At 38.3% G+C, this 22,707-nt stretch overlaps 1 protein-coding gene across 1 annotated transcript in view; it reads left to right on the top strand.

Annotated features, from left to right (window-relative positions):
* ATLIG4 (DNA ligase IV) overlaps window positions 1-22,707 on the top strand; it is an 80,477-nt gene that overhangs the window by 29,410 nt on the left and 28,360 nt on the right. Inside the window, exon 12 of the mRNA XM_010275281.3 lies at window positions 20,100-20,175. Within this exon, the coding sequence (XP_010273583.1) occupies window positions 20,100-20,175 (76 nt within the window). The remainder of the gene's footprint in view (window positions 1-20,099; window positions 20,176-22,707) is intronic.

Genomic DNA, 22,707 nt, shown 5'->3' with positions numbered 1-22,707 from the left:
CCAATCTCAGATAACAAGGTCTTTAGCCAAAGTAACTCTGAAACACCATGAGACAACTCTCAACTTTTGCACTAGATTGAACTACAACTGATTGTTTTCCTTCTCCAAGATACGACATTACCTCTTACCAACACATAGTAACCAAAGGTGTATCTCCTATCATCCATAGAACTTGCTATTTGCATTAGTATAAGCCTTAACCTTAAGATTTCCATCGTTGAAGTAGAACATTCCTTTAAGTAGGCAAGAATCCTGTTGATTGCTTGCATATGTGAGGTTTGGGTTTATGCATATACTGACTCACCACACTTATGTCATAGGATATATTAGGCTTGGTGAAGCCAATTTACTAGTTTCTGAAAAACACCTTGTTTGAAAAAATGTCTCCATCATCAACACTCAATTTATAATTGGGGTCTAGTGGGGTTTCAACTGGATTGCACTCCAATTAGTCTACCTCTTGAAGGAGGTCAAGTACATACTTTCTCTGTGAAATGAGTATCCTTTCCTTTGATCTTGCCACTTCAATTCCAAGAAAGTATCTGAGACTTTTGAGGTCTTTGATCTCAAATTCAGAAGCAAGGACTGGTTCAACTAGACAGTTTTAGAGTTATCATCCCAGTGGCAACAATATCATCAACATATACCATCAGTAGAGCCACTAGGCCATTAACCCTTCTTATAAAAAAAGTATAATCTGATTGTGATCGAGTGAGCCCAATTTTAAGTACAACCTTTTTGAATATGTCAAACCAAGATCTAGGAGACTGCTTGGGCCCATAAAGGGATTTCTTTTGATGACAAACATTCCCCTTGCTGTGAGGGAAGCTTATTCTTGGGGGAAGGTCCATGGAGATTTCTTGTAAATCTTCATTGAGGAAAGCATTCTTCACATCCATTTGTTATAAAGGCCATGAACAGTGAGCAACAAGAGACATAATCACTTGGATAGAGTTCAATTTAGCCACAATTGCAAAGGTCTCCTAATAATCAAAACTATATGTTTGGGTATACCTTTGCCACCAATCTAGTTTTATATCTTTCAATTGAGCCATCAGCCTGGTGTTTAATTGTATACACCCACTTGCAACCTATTGGGACTTCACCTTTAGGAAGTGGAATTGTTAAAGTGAGCCGAATAGGGGTAGTTTAGTCATCTTATGTGTGTTAAGTAGTTTGCTTATGTGGCAGTTTTATTAGAGTACTCTGCCCCACACTTAAGTATGGGCAATTTAGTCTTTGTAAAGCTTATTAGAATCTAATAAAGATTAAGGGGGTCGACTGTATGGGTGTCCATCAGATTTCGACAGACCCTTATTTTCTTTCTTCTTCTTTTCTTCTTCTTCCTTCTCTTCCTGGTTCGAGTTACTGTAGCAGCATTCGAAACATGGTATCAGAGTCATGTTCCTGACCTACTTCAGTTGGTAAAGTACCTAGCAGTGTTCGTGACTCTTCTTCCTGCGTTTCTGGTCAGTCAATGGAGAGAACTGGTTTGCCCTAGGTCTGAAACCTCACAGCTTGTCTCTCTCTGCTGCGCATATTCTTCTTCATCAAGAAAAGTGACTTCAGCAGTGAATGGTTGGTTGAGACTCTCAAAGGAAGGTCGGTTATCTCTTCTTCTTGTGTTGCTGGTATTTCTGGGTAGAAACCCTTCAAGAGGCTGTTAGTACTGATCAGAACCTAGAGAACTAGGTTCATTGTTGCCCTAGAACGGGCTGTGTGTACAGTAGCCGAATGGTGTAGGGGCTGCTGTAAGTTGTTGAGTGGTGTTAGGGCTGCTGTAAGTGGCCGAGTGGTGTAAGGTGTAATGTTGTGACCTAGCCGAACCTTTGTGGTTGTGTAGTGCTCTCTTAAAAGTGTTAAACTAGTCTGAACTGGGTGTAACAGGTTTGACTATGTTGTGGTGCTTGTATTGCACAATCCTTATTGAGTGGTTGTAAGAGGGCTTACATGTGATTAGTGAGTGTTAAATTGATTCTTATGTGGTTCGTGGTGTTGTGGAATCAACAGTAGTGTGAATAAGAACAAGGCGTGTGTATCCACTGTTGTGTTTAGGGGTTGCTATAAGTGCTGGAACATCAATTTTTTGGATAACAGCAGTCAGCTTGTTGCTGAGAATTCAGGTTAGAGGTAACTGTGAAAGGTACCGTGGCAGCAATAGGAGATGGGTGTAATGATCAAAAACCTAGTGTGGTGGTTTCCCTTGACTACCTAGGTGTATAGATGACTTCAATTAAACTGAATGGGGAGAACTATGTTCCATGGGCTAAATCTGTGGAAGTTTTCCTTAAGGCAAAGGAAGGTGAAGCACATAAAAGATGAGAAACCATCGGCTGACTCCCAGGGTTTGATGATTGGGAACAAGAAGATGCTCAAATCATGACTTGGCTATGGAACAGTATGGAACCAAAAATTAGTGCCAACATCATGTTTCTTGATATGGCTAAGGATATATGGGAACATGCTAAGAAGTTGTATTCTGGACAAGATAATACAACAAGAATATATCAACTTTATCAGGAGTACTTTGATTTGCAACAAGGAAACAAAACACTAGAAGAGTACTATGCTAGCATGAAGAATATAAGGAATGGACTCAATGTCTATCATCCCCTCACTCCAGATATTAAAGTTCAGCAACAACAAAGGGAGCAACTAGATGTTACAAGATTCTTGGTGGGGCTGAAATCGGAGTATGAACCAGTTAGAGCCCAAATATTAGGGAGCTCCACACTTCCTACACTTGAGGAAGTATTTTCACAGCTTCGCAGAATTTCTTTGGGACAGACAGAGAATCCCACATAGTCTGATAGATCAACACTTGTGACAGCTAGAGGAGGTGGACACAGTACAAGAGGGGGAGGACATGCCTCCCGAGGTGGTCGTGGCAGTTCCACGATTGGTCGGGGTGGTCGTGACTCAGGGGGAGGCTGTGGCAGAGGGAAGAATAACTCTACAAGGAAGTGTACTCATTGTGTTAGGGAAGGGCACACAGTGAATTTCTATTATGACCTACATGGTCCTCCCTCCAAATGGGCTAATCATGTTGTAGTAGGTGAGGTTGACATCAGTGACAGTAAACAGGCAGATCGTACTTCTCTCCCATCTACATCTACTTCTGGGAGGGAGATGGTGAGTGTACCGCGTGATGAGTATGAACGGTTCCTTCAAACTACTTCATAGCATACCACTGCCACACTTGCCCACTCAGGTATTGCTTGCATGTCATCTAAAACTTCTCCCTGGATTATTGACTTTGGAGCCTCAGATCATATGACCGGGACTCCAGGTGTGCTCTCTTCTCTTTCTGAAACCTCCACATCACAAACCGTTACACTTGCCAATGGGTCCTCATCTCCCATCTGTGGTGTTGGTAATGTTGACATGGCTTCTGTGCCCTTATCATCTGTTTTATATGTACCTAAGTTTCCATTCAATCTTATGTCTGTTAGTAAAATAACCAAAGCTCTTAACTGTTTTGTTACCTTCTTTCCTTCCACTTGTGTTTTTCAGGATCTCAAGACGGGGAAGAAGATTGGTGGGGGGCATGAAGCTGGTGGATTGTATTATCTTGACGGTGGTGGATCTTCAATTGCTCTTCAGACTTCACTTACTCCTCTACAATGGCATTGCCGACTGGGACATCCATCTCTCAAGGCTCTCAAGATATTGGTTCCGTCATTGAGTCATTTGCCAGTTTTGCAATGTGAGTCTGTCAGTTTGGGAAAACATCGTCGTGTGTCCTTCAGTCCAAGAGTTGAGAGTCGTATGTTGAGTCCTTTTTCTTTGGTTCATTCAGATGTTTGGGGTCCAATCAAAATAGTCTTATAACGGGTACAAGTATTTTGTCTCCTTTATTGATGATTGTTCAAGAATGACATGGATTTACTTAATGAAAGAAAGAAGTGAATTATATTCAAATTTTCAAAAATTCCATGCTGAAATACGCACACAATTTGGTGTTCCAATCAAAGTTCTCTGTTCAGATAATGGTCGTGAATACTTTCTTACTTCATTTCAACAGTATATAGAACAACATGGCATTATTCATCAGACCTCATGTGCATTCACCCCTCAACAAAATGGGGTAGTTGAACGAAAGAACCGTCAGCTTCTTGAAACTGCTCGGTCTATTCTTCACCACATGAATGTTCCTAAACGATTTGAGTGATGCTGTACTCACTGCATGTTTTCTCATTAATCGGATGCCCTCCTTCATTCTTCATGGTCGGTCCCTTTTCTCTATCTTGTTTCCCACTTTATCTCATTTTCCATTAACTCCTTATGTCTTTGGTTGTGTGTGCTTTGTCCACAATCTAAGTCCTGGAATAAACAAGTTAGATGCACGCTCAATTAAATGTGTCTTCCTTGGCTACTCTCGGACTCAAAAAGGGTACAAATGTTATAATCCCATTACCCGAAAGTGCTATGTCTGCCCTGATGTCACATTTTTTGAGTCTGTACCCTTCTTCTCAAGTCCTGAAGCTCCTTCTTCTCCACGCTTACTTCCTCTTCCTCTTCCTGTCAGTGATTCAGTTCCAGATGCTGTTGTTGGAGTAGACTTATCACCTCATCCAGTGCAGATCACCACCGAACGACCACCGATCCGACATGTGTATACACGTCGAACGACACCGGCCCCTCCTTTAGCTTCTACCTCATCTGCGGATCCTCTCATGGCTCTTATTGCTGAACCTTCAGACCTTGACCTACCCATTGCCTTACGGAAAGGTAAATGCAGTTCTACCCTCCATCCCATTTCCAAATTTGTTTCATTATCTTGTCTTTCTACCTCACATCGCCAGCCTGTTTCACTTTTATCCTCTATTTCCCTACCTAACATTGTTCAAGAAGCTCTTAGTTCACCTAGATGGCGGTGGGCAATGGAGGAGGAACTTTCTGCTCTTCAACATACTCAAACGTGGGAACTTACTACTCTCCCACCTGGTAAGCATGCTGTGGGCTGTAAATGGGTGTATACTGTGAAATACTTGCCAGATGGTAGTGTGGAGCATCTGAAGGCCAGACTTGTTGCTAAAGGTTACTAACAGTTGTATGGAGTGGACTGCATAGAGACATTTTCTCCGGTGGCTAAGATTGGTTTTGTTCGTGTACTAATTTCCTTGGCAGTTATGTATGATTGGCCTCTGTATCAGCTCGACATAAAAAATGCCTTCCTCCATGGTGATCTGGTGGAGGAGGTATATATGGAGCAACCACCTGGGTTTGTTGCTCAGGGGGAGGATGGTAAGGTGTGCAGACTGAAGAAGGCAATTTATGGGTTGAAGCAATCATCACGTACTTGGTTCGGGAAGTTCAGCGAAGTGGTGAAGAGTTTTGGAATGAAGCAATGCCAGGTTGATCACTCAGTGTTCAGCTATGACTCAGAAGCTGGGAAGATCTTATTAGTGTTCTATGTGGATGATATTGTCATTACTAGCAGTGATAAATTGAGGATTGGCAAACTAAAGGTATTTCTATAAAATCATTTTCAAACAAAAGACCTTGGAACATTAAAGTTTTTCTTGGGAATAGAAGTTGCCAGGTCAAAACAAGGTGTAAATCTGTGCCAAAGGAAATCTGTTCTTGATCTATTGGAAAAAACATGACTGTTAGGTGCAAAACCGGCTAAGACCCCTATGGAACCAAATGTTAAGTTGAGCAGTGATACAGGAGAAGTATTTGAAGATCCTGGAAGATATAGACGACTAGTGGGAAAGTTGAACTATCTGACTATTACGAGACCTGACATCTCCTTTGCAGTCAGTGTGGTGAGCCAATTCATGCAGAACCCTCGTATACCTCATTGGGATGCAATTCTTAGAATTGTAAGGTATCTGAAAGGAGCTCCAGGCCGTGGGCTATTTTAAAAACTAGGAGGAAAACTTGAAGTAGTTGGGTATACAGATGCAGACTGGGCAGGCTCAGTGATTGACAGAAGATCTACTATAGGCTATTGCACATTTCTTGGAGGAAACCTTGTGACATGGAAGAGTAAAAAGCTGACGGTTGTGGCCAGAAGCAGTGCTGAAGCCGAGTATAGGGCCATGGCACACACTACCTGTGAATTAGTGTGGTTGAGGAATCTCTGAAAAGAAATTGGGTTTCACATGGATAAACCTATGAGATTGTACTGTGACAATCAAGCTGCACTCCATATATCATCCAACCCTGTCTTTCATGAGAGAACAAAGCACATAGAGGTTGATTGCCACTTTGTGAGGGAGAAGGTTCTTGCTGGAGAGATAAATACAGAACATGTGGGCTCGAATGATCAGTGGGCAGATTTGTTTACAAAAGCTCTAAGCTCAGGGAAAGTGAACTACCTATGTAACAAGCTGGAATTATATGACATATATTCTCCAGCTTGAGGGGGAGTGTTAAAGTGAGCCGAATAGGGGTAGTTTAGTCATCTTATGTGTGTTAAGTAGTTTGCTTATGTGGCAGTTTTATTAGAGTACTCTGCCCCACACTTAAGTATGGGCAATTTAGTCTTTGTAAAGGTTATTAGAATTTAATAAAGATTAAGGGGGTCGATTGTATGGGTGTCCATCAGATTTTGACAGACCCTTATTTTCTTTCTTTTTCTTTTCTTCTTCTTCCTTCTCTTCCTGGTTCGAGTTACTGTAGCAGCATTCGAAACAGGAACAATCTCCTATGTTTGGTTCTTTATGAGGGCCTCTATCTCTTGGTTCATAGCATTATTCCATTGTGTGGATTGCATTGTATTTGTAACATTACAAGGAAATAGAGGAAATGGTAGAAATATAGACATAGACATAGTGGGGCGGTGAAAGGGTACCATAAGAAACATGGTAATGGGATAGGCAATGCATTTCCTTTTTCCTTTTTGAATTGCAATGGGAAGGTCAAGGTCAGATTGTGAGATATCAGACTCAGTAACAATGGGAATAAGAAGCTCAAATTCAGGGTTACTCTTAGGATTACCTAGCGTCAGGAGATCAATTTGTTGTAGACATTCAACGTCCGAAGCAACCCTCCTTTTATGCGTGATGAACCATTGCTGTCAAGACCTCTGTTGAGGAACAAGGGGGAGGAGGAGGACTAGCAAGAATATTGTCACTACAAGTAGGAAGAGAGGAAGATGGACGTGGAGTACCCATAGAGGTAGGAATGTGGAGACAAAGCAGAGTACAATCTTCATTGACACTTTCCCCCTGAAGGGGACTGATGGATGAGTTGGTCGAAGAAAAAGAGTGGACTCAACATTCTTGGACACATACTATCAGCCAAAGTGAGGGTCAAAGCACCTGTGCCTCTTTTGAACTAGAGAGTAACCTAGAAAAACACACTTGATGAACTTACAATCAAGTTTGAGGCGAGGACTTATATAATAAACAAAACAACTACAACCATTAGGGAAAGGAAGTTGATAAGGAGACTGAAGGTGTAGTGTTTGTTAAGTAAGCTTGTTAATGAGATACACTATTGCTTCAATTGCATCTCCTCAAAAGCGAGTGAGCACATGCATCTAGAAATGTAGCCCTCTGGCAACCTCAAAGCTTAGGGAAAGATTACGAGCAAGCTTGACTTCACCTAAAAAGTCTAAGATCCATCAACTATAGTGATTTTACCTTTCCTTGGGGCCAATTTGTAAGAAGTGGGAAGGCATACCAATCATGTGTCCACTAGCTCTAGAGTCCATAATCTAGGAGCTAGGAGAAGAGGATTGACTAGAAAGTGCAGTACCTATTTTCTCAAGTCAAGTTGGTAGGCTCCTAAGTCCTAAGTTTCTCCATCACATTAGAGGAATCATATGAAGGAGCTGGAGCACAAAGAGACGGATAATCAACTTCCACAATTGCAAGATAAACATTTCCTTTCTTTACCATTTTAAACTTCTTAGGCTTCAAATGTGGATTCAACTTCCAATACCACTTCTTAGTGTGTTTTGGTTTCTTGCAGTATTCACACATCACCTCATCAGCCTTCTCATTATGACCCTATCTGTTTACACTTTGATCGGGTTTGGAGGGCATGTAGGTCTAATGCTTAACAATTGAAGTTTGCATCATGGTAGCCCTCTTACTCTCCACGAGTCCTTGAACTAGAACGAGTATGCGGTGGCAACGGAAACAATATTTGCACTCAAGATGTGCTGTCAGGTAATATCATACTCAGCATTCAAACCTGCCAAGAAATCAAACACTTGGTTCTTCTCAACATGCTTTTGGTACTATTCACCATCCTTAGGATTTTTCCATTCCAAGGCCTCTAGATGGTTCGTTTCTTCCTAGAGAGATTGTAAGGAAGAGAAGTACATACCCACAATCCTCTTCCCTTGATGCATATTGAGTTGTGTTTCTTGCCTAGGAATACGTGGCAATAACTCGATACCAAATATCCTTGGCAGTGAAGAGAAATATGTAGGGCACTATGTAGTTGCATTGAACAAACCAACCATGACATAACCAACGAATTGTCTTGTTCCCACTTGGCAAACTTAGGGTCATTAGATTTTGGCTTCACTTCCTTGCCTGTAATGAATCCTAGCTTACCTCTTCCTCTGATGGTAAGATTGGTCGAACGAGACTACTCTAGAAAATTGGTTCCATCAAGTTTTGTAGTGGTTACCATACTTTTAGAAGCATCAACATTGCCTGGGAGCACTTTGGAACAAGTTTGTACTTCCTTAAGCGATTCCATTAGTCTTGGACTAACTACTTTACAGCCCTACAACACTCCAACAACCAACCAACACACACTAGACCCACCAAAATAGGTTAACACTCGTTTGGGAGCCAATAGGGGGCCAAAAACCAAGTTGGCAGAAGTATAAGAGGAGAATAAAATTTCCCAAAAAATAACTAGGGTTCAGAAAAATATGAAACAACTTCCCATAACTCTTGAAAACAAAATGACTTGAAGACAGGTCTCAAGCAATGTTTTAAAACGCAAAGGCGTGACGCGAGGCGTTCCACTACCCGGAGGCGTGAGGCGTAGTTCAAAACGTGGAGGCGTATGCCTCCCGAGCACAGGGAGGCGTAAGTCTCAAGTATGCATTTTTTTATAATTATAGTGGGTATATTAATAAAAAATAGATATTTTAAGCATAAAAACATACATAGCACTAAAATGACTTAATTTCAATCAATATTTGAGTTCTAAATCTCAAGTTTTCAACTCCAACTAACAACATAACATAGTGAAAATGTAAAATAAATTTCTTGATTCAAGTATGCAACATAGATCACAAAAAAAACAGAACTCCAAAGACTGAAACTCAATCAAAAGAATTTAAATCATCTTCTTCTAGAATAACAAAGGCATCATCATTGGTTTCAAGAGTTGCATCCACATCATATGGTTCATTTCTCCCTATTTCATCATCTTCATCCTCAACAATCAAATTTAGTTCAATACTCTTGCCTTTCCTTGTCCCTACAAACAAAATCCAATTGCAATTGTCACCTCACTCATATCAATCCTTTACTAGAAAATTAATTGGACCACTAGAAGATTAGAATCAATAGACACTAATTATTACTTACTTTGAGATTCAATAGCTTGAGCCTTTTGATTTTTACAATCAAATGTCTTGTTGCCACCATCACTTGAACCTTCTTTATTAGTAGGGGTTGATGTCTCTACTAAATCTGTATTTGCTTCTTCAACCACTTCAACTGCAGCAGTTTCAAGGCCCAAAGAGTCCCACCCAAGAAGGATTACTTGGAAGAACTGGAACCTCAATTTCAGTAGTTCATTCATCATCCTCCTCCACATGTTGTGTCAAAATTGGATCAATACTTGCACTTTCTCTCTTCATGTTTCTTTCCCTCAACTTCATATTATACATCACAAAAACTAAAGCATTTAACCTTTGTTGTTCCAATTTGTTTTTCTTTTTAGTGTGTATTTAGTACAAATACAAAATATTTATTATTAAAAACATTGACAAAACACAACTATTGCATAAAAACCTAATGAGTAAATAAGAAAATAAATAATAACTTGCTCGAAGTGCTCCTGTTTCTTTCACAACCAGAAGCACTACATGTAAGACTCAGAATAGCAAATTTTGTTTACTCTGGCGTTTGGATTCCAAACCGTGCCAACCAATCAGATACAAAATTATCATATAACATGACATTAGTAAAGCTTTAAAGTATCTAAAAAATGAATTATGCATACTAGTTATCAAACAAATAAACCACTTACCAGGATATTGCCGCCGCCTCGTATCAATTGCCATGCCACAACCAAAGTTTCCTAGTGCTTTATCATACACATCTAATTGGCAATCTGCTAGGGCATGCTCATGCCTATCAGGAATCACCATTTTCATGCATTCAAATAACCCCTCTCTTCTCGATCATTTGAAAAATTTGGCTCATAGCGTAGCTATGGGTTTAAATAATAGCCTGTTGCATGAAGAGGGACATGAAGTTGAGGGGTCCATCTTTCATCAATCTTATTTCAGATAGGCATACATTTTCTCCTGATCCCACCACAAGCAAATGTAATTTGCTCCTTTTCTGAATCCATCATTTCATATAAATAAGGCATTGAGGGTCTTACTTCAGAATCAACTTCTCTCAACACTACAACAATTGACAAAGTGGTCTTTACACAAAATGCCACCTGAGGCTAAAATCTGCTATCAAACATTATACTTTGTTTTGCCTTGACACCCTCAGGATGCTTACTCCAATGGCTCCCATTCCACTTTTCAAAAGCAAACCTTGATTGAAGAGGTTGATTCTGTTTATAAGTGCTTTGCAATGTCAAGTAAACAGTGGCAAACTGAGTAATTGTTGGATGTAAAAGCTCCTGGTTTTTTGTAAAACTCCTCATTAAGTTTAAAACCCATCCATGGTGGTAAATAAATTCTGTGACCTGCTTTGCCTTCTCAATTGTTTCATTAAAAACTTTCATCTTCCCAATGAACTCTAACATTAAATCTATACAATGTGCAACACAAGGAGTCCAATACAATTTTGTCCTCTTTTCCGTCAACTTTTTTCCAACAAGCACATAACTTGAATGATTATCTGTGATTACTTGAACCACATTATCCTCTCATACTTCTTCAACAACATCATCAAGGTATTTAAAAAGAAGCTCACCATCTTTAATTGAATCAGATGCATTAATATATTTCAGAAGCATTGTCCCACTTGGACTATTAACAAGAAAATTGATAATGGACCTATTTTTTCCATCAATCCATCCATCAGACATAATCGTGCAACCATAGTCCTTCCTTCATTTCCTATATTCCTCCGTCAATTTATCTATATTCTCCACTTCTTTCAAGATCCTAGTGCGAAGATCATGCATGGATGGAGGCTTATAACCTGGACCGAAATTTGTAATTGCCTCACACATACTCTTGAAATAAGGACTATTTGCTAAATTAAAAGACAAAGCATTGGCATAAAAGCATAGCCCTATCAACATCTTTTTTTTTTTATCTTTTCTCCATTGTGAATTTAATGTTTGTTGGCATGGCTCAACTGAAACAAATTGATCCATTGGGCCTACTGGTCGTGGTGGAAATGATTGTGGAGTCCCACTTCCACTCTGGCTTCCACTTTCACTTCCCACAATAGACTCCTCAAATCTAGAATTAGGAGCCATACAACTTCCATGTTGAGGAGTCATCGGTGTACGATTAAACCTCCCAACACTAGACACATAATCAGCTTTCTTCTTTTTCTCCACTTGAAATTTGGTACATGCATTTCACATCTTAATTTTACCTCTTCAGGGCATTGTGTGCACTCACTCATTTCATGTTTGGTGCCAGCCAAATAATGTTTTAATCGGTTTATGTCTCCCGTGCACAGTTTACTACAAAATGCACAATAAATATAGCCTTTTTTCCCCTCCTCTTCTTTAACATATTCCCAAGAAAAAACCTTTTTAGACATTCTAGGTTCTTGATAGAGATCAAAGAAATGATCAAATTGCAACACCTAATTAGATTAAAAAAAAGAGTATTGAGTTAAAATTCACAAATTATAATTTCTATTAGTCACTATAAGTTCCTAGTTTCTACTTTCTATAACCATTCAGTTTCAAGTAATTCACAATCACAATTCACAAATTATTATTTAGTCACACACAAGAGGCAAGCAAAATCAATAAATCATTTATCAAAAGAAGACAAAATAGATAGATCATAGAAGTAACATATACTGATAGAAGTTACTTGAAGTCTGAAGAGTTGAATTTGAAGGCTGAACTGATGAAGCTACATCCAACAGTTGGGTCTTGGCCTATTCGGTCCACTAAATGTGTTATAAAAAAAAGAAAAAGAAAAAAGTTGAGGAAGAACAGATTACAAAACAAGGCTGTGTGGAATTTTATTTATGCAGCTCTGTTCAAGCTCAAGGCTGAAAATAGAGCTACTAAAATCAATGTTTTAAAACGCGGAGGCGTGGCGCGAGGTGTTCCACTGCCTAGAGGCGTGAGGCGTAGTTCAGAACTCAAGAGGCATAAGCCTCCCTAACACACGCCTCCTTAAGAGGAGAGGGGTTAGGAGGAGGATGAAGAGGAAGGGGGGGGGGATCTCATTTTTTTCTTTATTTTTAATAAAAATCTTTTATATTAAGAAGAATAAAGATGCATAACGCTCGCCTCCGCTTCGATAAGACCCCCCTAACTCAAAAAAACCAAATTGGGCTGCATCAAAAAGGGGGTGGGGGGGCAAACCACTTTCTTTCCCCTTATCTTTTTTTCCCTTCCTTTTCCTTTCCTTTTCTCTTTTTTTCTTCTTTTCTTTGTCTTTCCCTTCCCTTTCTTTTTCTTTCCTTTTTTTTTTCTTTTTTTTTGTCTTTTTATATCATATGTGCATGAGGCGTACGCCTCTAGCACGCTTCATGAAAAAGCGTACACCTCAGAGGTGTCAGCGCCTTTGGCATACGCCTCAGGGCGTTTGCCTTGAGGTGTACGCCTCCCACACCTTTTAAAACATTGACTAAAATGAAGAAGAAAAAAAAACAAATAAACAAAGAAAAAAAGAAATAAAGAAGAACAGATTACAGAGCTACCGAAATAAATAAAAGTAAATAAATAAAAAAAGCATAACTGAAACTGAATGTTGCAGCTTGATGGTCAAATTGTTGAAGTTCGTAGTTCACTTTGCCGTTTCACAGGTCACAGGCTCACAGCCGCCCAGGTTCACTCCAGCGGTCCAGCCCTTTCTTCGTTTGCAATTGCAAATAAAAAGAAGAAAAGAAAAATAAAAATACTCATATCTGAGATTCTGATTATGTGACATTGAAGAAGGAAATAAAGAAAGGAAAAGAAAATAAATAAAAAATAAACATACCAGAATTGATTGATTGAAGTTGCAGGTTGAGACTTGAGACTTGTTTGCAGGTTTCAGAGTTCACCTCTCTTTCGAGCCCTAATGGTTTGGTTTGCAAAATGAATCGAAGGAGGGATTTTTCCCCCTCTTTGCACTTAAAAAATGATAGTATACATTGGGGGCCATGATGTAATCGTGGCCCCGCCAATTAGAACTTAAAAAAGTTTAAAACAATTAATCTGTTAAATGTTTAAAATGCCACACATGAGAGGCATAAGCCTCTTGTCAAAGGCGTGACAGAAGCGTATGCCTCCCTGGAAGTGTACGCCTCTATGCACGCCTCATGTACAGAGGCGTATGCCTCAAGGTTATGAGCGCCTCTTTCATGCGCCTCAGGGTGTTTTCGGAGCGCCTCGCCTGGAGGCGTACGCCTCCCACACCTTTTTAAACACTGGTCTCAAGCAAGAAACAGCTTCAGATGGGAAGGAAAAACCCCAAACATCGATGATCAAACCTGTATTTTTTTGTAATTTTTGATTGAAACATCTAGGAAAAATCATGGATGCATCAAACAGAGATGAGAGCCATACCAAAAACTCCCTAGAATCAGGGAGCGCAAAGCTGAACCAGTTGTTGTTGTTGATACTTGTATGGACTGCTGATATCATCTGATGATGGTCTATTGTCAGCAGGTCTTTTTGGGTTTGGAGGTCAGCAAAGGAGCTCTTCCAAGATCCCAAGTTCCCAACCTGCTCTAATACCAAGTTGTCCAATGAAGACTGAGGGAACAATAGAAGAGAAGTAAATCATTCCTCTAAAACTGATATAAACTGGATTAAAATTAGAGAGAAAAGTGAAAGAAAGGTAGAAGACAACAGTACAAAAGAAGAAGATGGAGAAAAGAAGAGGAAGAAGAAGAGTTTGATAATCTCCTCTCACCCCTCTCTAATCCTTTTGTTAATCTTCATTCTCTAATGTAATTAAAAGTATGCCCTTAAGTGGGCGGCCAGCTAAGCAAGAACTTAAAATAAACTTATAAAAAGAAGTAACAAGCCCATTAACAAGCAAATGAATAACACACTACAAAAAATAAAAGAATAGATACTAGGGCCTATTCGGCCTAGTCTCTCTACACCCCCTCAAGCTGAGCATAGATGTCAATCATGCCCAACTTGCTTATATAGTGTGTCAACTTCCCTCTTGGAACACCCTTGGTCAAAACATCAACCAACTGCTCTTCTGAAGAGATAAATGGCAAGCAAACTTCCCTGAAGAAACTCTTTCCCGTATAAAATGTTTATTAACCTCGGTGTGCTTAGTTCTATCATGTTGAATAGGATTATGTGCATTATTGATAGCTGCCTGGTTGTCACAGTAGAGCATCATTGGCTTTTTAGAGTCAACTCTCAGCTCTTCTAAAAGTGATCACAGCCACAATAATTCTGATACACCATGTGCCATTGCCTTGTATTCTGCTTCAATAGAGGATCTGGCAACTACAGACTGCTTCTTACTCCTCCATGAGACAATGTTCCTTGCCACCAAAGCACAATATTCCGATGTGGATCTCCTATCATCAATACATTCAACCCAATCAACACCAGTGTATGCCTCCAGTTTCATGTGTTCATGCTTGGCACATAAAATACCTTTCCCTGGAGTATCTTTCAAGTAACACAAAACTCTTTCTGCAATAGCTAAATGTGTATCTCTGGGAGAATGCATATACCGACTAATAACATTCACTGCATAGGAAATACTCGACTGAGTCATGCAAGGATATAACAACTTCCTAAGCAGTCTTTGAAACATTCCCCTATCAGACAAAAGTTCACCATCTATAGCAGAAAGCTTATGATTGGGTGGAGGCCGATTTAGCACCAAGTTTATCGGTTTCTGCAAGGAGGTCAAGAACATACTTGTATTGAGAAATGTAGATACCATCCTTAGATCTAGGAACTTCAATTCCTAAGAAATACATGAGATCTCCTAAATCCTTGATCTCAAAATTCAGAGTTAAAAAACCTAGAGTTTACTCACCTCCTGGGTATCATTACCCATGACTACAATGTCATCAACATAAACAATAAAAAGAGTCACCAAAGAGTTACTTCTTTTCAAAAACAAAGTATGGTTAGGATGAGTTTGTGTGTAACCAAAGGAGACAAGAGCAACCCTGGGTCTCTCAAACCAAGCCTGAGGAGACTGTTTGAGACTATAAATGGATTTTTGCAGTTTACACACCTTCCCTTGCATTTTCTTTCCATACGCCCCTGAAGGCAAAGGCATATAGACCTCTTCATGTAGGTCTCCATTCAAGAAGGCATTTTTAACATCAAACTGGTGGAGAGGCCAAGCAAAAGTAGCAACTAGACTCTAGAGACAATAAAACCCATTAAGCTGAGGTCATCTTGGCTACAAGAGCAAAAGTCTGAAGGTAATCAATACCATACATCTGAGTGTAGCCTTTAGAAACCAATCGGGCCTTAAACCTCTCGATAGTGCCATCAAAATGATATTTATTGGTAAATACCCATTTACAACCTATTGGTTCCTTCCCTTCTATCAAATCCACAATATCCTTGGTATGGTTCTTATGCAAAGCATGCAGTTCAGCCAACATAGCATCCCTCTGTTCAGGTTTAGATAGGGCTTCTGGTATAGACTTGGGAATCACATGGGAAGAGACAAAAGTAAGAAAAGAGTAATAGGTAAGGGATAGAAGGCTATAGGACAAGTGTTTAGAGATACAATGTGCTGTACACTTCGGCTTGCCTTTGCGAAGGGCAATAGGAAGATCAAGGTTTGGGAAGGAAGTAGATGGGTTAGAGGAAGGCTGACCTGTTACCTTGGTAATGATGGGAGGAGCAAAGGAGTGGAAATAACTTTCCCATGATTGAATCTATGTCTTTGGTACCACCTTTGGAGAACAGGATGTGAGGGAATTATAAGAGGATGAGGTGGAGGAAAAGGGGGAGTAGGAACAGTTGAGGTAGACACAGTGGGGGGTGAAGATAACTCAACAGAGGACTCAAAAGGAACTGGAAGAGGAACAACTGGAGACATAGCAAAGGGCTCCTCAGATTGCTCTCCCTCGGGAGAAATACTAAAGAAAGGATTAGACTCAACAAATGTGACATCCCGAGAGACAAAGTGGGTGCCACTAACTGGATCAAAACAACAATATCCCTTCTGTGTGGAGGCATATCCTAGAAAAATAAACTTATGTACCTTAGAGAAGAGAGAAGAGAGAAGAGATCCTCATCCAGAATGAAAAGGTTAAATGGGGTTTTGAAACCCAGAAACCAGGAAGGCATACGGTTAATAAAAAATGTAGTAGTAAGGACAACATCTCCCAAAATTTTAATAGGAACATGAGATGCAAAAATGAGGGATCTAGCAACCTCAACCACATGGCGGTTCTTCCTTTCCGCCACTCCATTCTGCTATGGAGTGTAGGAACAAGAACTCTGATGAATAACCCCAAAAGTCTTAAAGTAGGATGAAAGATTCTTCTCAAAATATTCGTTAGCATTATCAGAACAAAATATTTTGATTCGGGTGTTAAACTAGGTAAGGATAAGTTCATGAAATGTTTGCACAATAGTTGATACTTCATCCCGAGATTTCATGAGATAAATCCAAGTGTAATGAGAATAACCATCAATATAAAGGATAAAGTACTTGTAACCCCCCATAGTAGGCAAATGATATGGCCCCCACACATTAGAGTGCACAATATGAAAAAGAGAAATAGATCTTTCATTGCTTACTGAATAAGACTGTATACAATGCTTTGCAAGTTCACAAGACTCACAATGAAGATTCGATAAAGATATTCCCTTAAACATATTGGGAAACAAATAACTCAAAGCAGAAAAAGGCAAATGACCAAACCGGAAATGACATAATATGACTCTATCAATAGACCATAGTTGTCAAGGCAACACCTAGGCAACAAGGCACCCTTTGAGGCTTGCCTCGCCTAATCGCCTAACAGTTTTCTACTTCTTACTATAAAATACTTTTTTATTCATTCTTTTTTGAGATTATAATTATAAAATAGACTATTAAACTAAAATAATCATTTTGTGTTTATATACTAATTTCTTTTTATTATTTTCTTATTTATTAGGGTTTAATCAACACAAACATTGCTAAATGCTGTATTGAACCCTCAAAAACTTAAAAACTTGAACCAATAAGGAAGAACTAAAAATTTTATCTAATCAGCACATTTTCCTCTTCCATATATTATTCTTCTTCTACTACTACTACTACTACCACCAATGCTTTTTATTTTCTTCTTTCCCTATAACAAATTAAGAGTTCAGCCCCTATATTTTTTGAATTTTATTTTCTTTCTTCCTTTTCTTCTCATGAATATGTTGATTTCCTATACTTTAGTATGAAATTTATACTTTTCTTTTGAAAATCATGATTAATTCTTAAAGAAATATGGTTATGGTACCTAGGGAACTTCCCTAGGATCTATGTTTTTATCATAAAAAATCCACTGCCTAGGTGTCTAGGCGACAAGGTGCCCCTCAGTCGCCTAGCCTCGCCTTTGCACCTTGAAAACTATGCAAGACTCTGACAAAACAGACTCCAAGGCTACTCCATGAGGTGGTCCAAGACTCATATCAGGTGTGTCCAACAAGTATATTCCATTCGCCTCATGGCCACTCCCAATCGTCCTCTGAGATTTCAAGTCCTGAAAAACACAATGGGTAGGAAAAAAGGTTATGCTACAGTTCATGGATTTAGTTAAGTTGCTAACAGATAAAAGATTGATATTAAGTTTGGGGACGTGAAAGATAGAGGATAAAACAAGGGTGTTAGAGGTTTTGATATCCCCCTAGCCAGAGCTGGGTGCTCTAAATCAAATTTGGATTAGGACTTTATCTTTAATTGACAAGTATTATCTTCTTAAGAAAATGGGTGCTCCATACCCAGATCCATGCCCATTTTCAACCCAAATCACATGACACTTAAGCTGTCATGTGATCTCTTAACTAATCATATTAGTAATGGGATTTAGGCCCATTTTCTTTAATGGTTTATGTCCCAAGGTGTTGCATGGCCACTTTGGGCCTGAATATTGTATGGTGTAGGACTTAGAAAGGTCTCACACAAGTCCTTAAGGGTTTGACTTACATCTGGAAAAGGTTATGCCGAATTCACTACTTAGAGGCAGTGAACCCCTAACCCAATCAACTTGGGCTCAGTTTGGGCCCAACATTTACACATAAATGATCATTGGATTCAGCCACCCTATGAAGACCCAATGATAATGGACTTATGTAAAATAAATTCCATTAGGTAATTAGCCCTATAATGGTCTCTTACACCTAACCTCTTGGCCCATAATCATCAAAACACTGTCCACAGGGAAGGACCTCTTCATTGACTGCAAAATATAGTGTCACACCCTCTACTCGGATGGATCCTGAGATCAAAACCTTTTGCAAACCTTTTCCATAAAATAATAATATAACATGTAAATACATTTTACAAATCAGATTTCAAATACAACTAAAATCCACTGCGGGTACTTTAGGTTTCCATCAGAGTAGTGTAAATCCTGATTTTCACTTTGTTTGACAAAGGGGCCGATCCTATCACTATGATCACCCACTCAAGTAATTTCCTAAACTGCCCCAACATACCTAGATATTTGACCTTTGATGGAAAAGGTTTTTGTATAAAATTTAGTGAGGCATACTCCACTACCTCACACCCTGAAATTGGTTAGGAGTATACCTCATTTATGCAATGTTGAAATTGAAAAAATAATAGCACATTAAAATGATATTAATTATAGTCTCAAATTTTAAGAAATTTTTACTATTTATTTGGCTAGACTCAAAAAACATTTGATGATATCTCTCCCAACCTAATATCTTTACTATTTATATGTTGTAGTAATATAACAATTATCAGACAATTGCAAAATGTAGTGTCACACTCTCTACTCTTATTAAATACAATAATATTAATATGCAGCTCTATGTTTCAATGTACTGCATGTGAGAATGATATCTTCATTCATATGTTTTTTGAATGATATCTTCATTCTATGTTTCATTGTCACACTCTCTACTATTTATATGTTTCAATGTACTGCATGTGAGAATGATATCTTCATTCATAGTTGGACCCATGAATCTACAAACTAAAAATGTTAGTTATGATTTTTCTTTAAATCAAAGCATAAACATAATAAAGTAAAAGGTATTAATACAAAAAAAAATCCAACAAAATTTCAAACTATTTTTTATCCTTTCTCAGTTACAAGCCGTTTTGTTCCACTAAAGAACTTGAATATGATGAAAAATATTCATTTAAAATTTATAAATTAGTTTATTTTGAAAAATAGAGTAGAATAATTGTAAATTAAGTAGAAATATTATTTTATTTAGATAGAAAAACTTACAAGTGTAAAATAAATGCAAAATAAATAATAATAAAACAGAAATTTGTAAATTGGCTATAAAAAGAAATAAATTGTACTAGCATAGTGTGTGTGTGTACATAGTAATATAAAAAGAAATTAACTGTAGCGGCACTGTAGCAGACTCCAAGTCTCTCTCTTCTCTTCTCCTACCTCTCTTCTCCTCTGTTCGGCTGTTAATAGTAACCTTGCGTTTGATCAACTCAGAATTTTAATGTTGATATGTTTGAAAATTTGGTTGTGATGGTAGATTGTCATGATAATTTGTTTGGTCTTATAGGATTTTCCTTGTCATTATGAGATCATTGACAAGTTTTGATATACTTTTCTTTAGGAAACTAACCACTTGACTGATGCTTTACCGTACAGGGGAACCATGCTGGTCTCTTATTGCAAATAATGTGGCAGACGTTGAAAGATTTTTTAAGGAAACTGTTGAAAATAGGTTAGCTTAGTTTTATATCCTTTTTGACATTCATGAGGAGTACTACTTTTTCCACTTGTTCTTCTCTAATCTTAACATTTCATCTGTTATTACCGTTATGATTTCATTCTCATATTGTACTAACTACAATATCCATTTGTTATTTAGTATAGTTTGCTTTCTTCTTTTGTTTAAGAAGTTTGGATTTTGAGAGAGTAGAGGAAGAGGAAGAAGAAAGAAAGAAGGGAGAGAAGATAAGAGAGAAATGAAAGAAGAGAAGGTTCAGTTTGGATAACCTGACTCTCTCAAACATTTTTATTTCATAATGAGTGAGAAAATTACAATGTTGCCCCTACAGCTTTGAATATGTTACAGCATGACTATATTACATGTAAAATACCAAGAACACCCATAGTTTCCTAAACACACATCTTCTAACAAGTACATCGTTGTAATATTTTTAATGTGTTAATATGAATCCAGTTACTGTCTTATTCTGCTATTGTTGATGCAGTGGTAAATAAAGCTGGAGTTAGTTTGATAGTTGTTGAATCTATGTTTTTTAGAGTAAAGAAGGGGGGAGATCTCTTGGAAGGTGCCATGCCAAGCACTCGTACAAGTTTATAGAGTAACAAAATAGCCAAAAGGCAATGCCTTCATAAGTAGTGAAAGGCTTTTAGCAAAGAAATGTGGCAGTGTGGCTACTCTATCTGTTAATGAGCAACAGGAATGATGCCAACAGGGATGGAGTAATTGGGCTCAGTAGTTAACTGTGGAGTACTAGCATTTGAAGGATTTACCCACTAAATGTGAAAAAGGTTTCTCTTGTATTTCTAAGATCTGTCATAATGAGCAAAGTGGACACCTTGTCTTTGTCATTCTGTGATTGACTATCTTTATTACTTTCCTGTCAAATTTTTCTGGTTGCAACATTCAGCCCTAGAAGATACAAACTAGACTGATCAGCAATGCCAATGATACTCAACAAAAAAATGCATGCTCAAGAAAAAAAAAATATTACCCCTGTCCTGTAAGGTTCACATATGAAGTTTCACCTTCTTTCCTCAAGAAGCAAAAAGAAACCTGCTGTAACGGGATGCCTATCTCTTCTATGTACTACTTGAAACAAGACCAGGCTCAAAGCTATGTGTGAAATCACTACCAGAAGAGCCCATCAGTCCCAAATAACTTCAATGAATGATCTTTGATCATCAAAAAGTGGCCTAAAATAAATATTTTTTTTACCTACAATCAAGATTCAAGGGGATAATTACCAAATGGCGCCAAAATAGAAGGGTGCTCACTCAATTCTTCATAGAAGCCAATAAAACTTAAGTAGTTGGATCTAGAAATTCATAAAAAGCCCAAAAAGTCTAGAGTGTCATGTTAGATTTGGACAAAAATGCTAGACAGCGTGTGCCGTCAACTCCGACAGAAATCGTAATTGACTGTTATTATGAATAAAAGTGCAATTTATTTCATTTTTCATGTGGTATGTTTCTGAAAATTACTCGGTACTACATTCTAGGATTTTGTTTTGAGACACCATAGTCTGTATGTAGTCTAAATGTTCTCAACTGCCTAAGTTATGGAGCACTTGGTCTCAGCTGCTAGGGTTGTGACCCAAGGTGTGAGAATAGGTGTTTACCTGGAACACTAAACTGGACCAATTTAAGATTGTTCATGGACTTTGTAGATAAGTGGAACAACTGAAATGTTGCATGAGATCCTTGACTTGATAATGGTACTCTGTCAAGTATCAAGTAGAGTTGCTTTTGATATGCCAATTAGTGAGATCCTTTTGGGGTCAATACTTGGGTATGTTGGAGGTTAGAGCAGATATATGAGTTATCTGGAAAATGGATCATTATGATAGGATCAACCACTTTGTTAGACAAAGAGAATATCTGTGAACATACTCTCCCAAGTCTCCAATGGAAAGTATACAACTATCAACAATGGATTTCACATTGTCTTGAAATTGGTTTTGCAAAAGTATATTATATTTATAAATAGTTTATTTTGGAAATGTGTTTGCAAAATATTCTTTCCTAGGATCCATTGTAGAGAAGAGTATGATAATTGGGCTATTTGTTAAGGGAACAAGTCTTTTCCTGAATCCCATTGTTAGATATTAATGATTAAGAGATCATACTGCAAATGGTATTTAGGCCAAAATTTTTAGGCCCATTTAACTATGGGCAATTCACTCTTTTATTAGAGTGAATTCGGCCATGGTGGTCCCACCTCTCTTCAAGAGAGGAGGTAGACCTATGATGCTACAATCTGATTGCTAGTGGGTCCTACCCATACAAGAACACCTGCTATCTCAATCCTTGAGAAATTAGGAACCTTCTAGAACTGGTCTTGCACAAGATTGTAAGTTACCTAGTTTGACTAGGTACTTGACTAGTTTGACTAGTCAATATAGGACTGGAATTAGTAACTAACTAAAACCTAGCCTTTTCTAATTTGATTAGGATCTTTATAGGGTTTAAAGGGGACTTAATAGAATCCTATTTAAACCCATTAAGAGTTGAGAAAGAGTACCAC

This window comes from Nelumbo nucifera, chromosome 8 (genome assembly GCF_055504915.1).
Source record: "Nelumbo nucifera cultivar China Antique chromosome 8, China Antique-T2T, whole genome shotgun sequence".
NCBI classification, from domain to species: domain Eukaryota; kingdom Viridiplantae; phylum Streptophyta; class Magnoliopsida; order Proteales; family Nelumbonaceae; genus Nelumbo; species Nelumbo nucifera.
The sequence above is the reverse complement of the archived record's forward strand: the minus strand, read 5'-3'. Positions and strand labels throughout refer to the sequence as shown.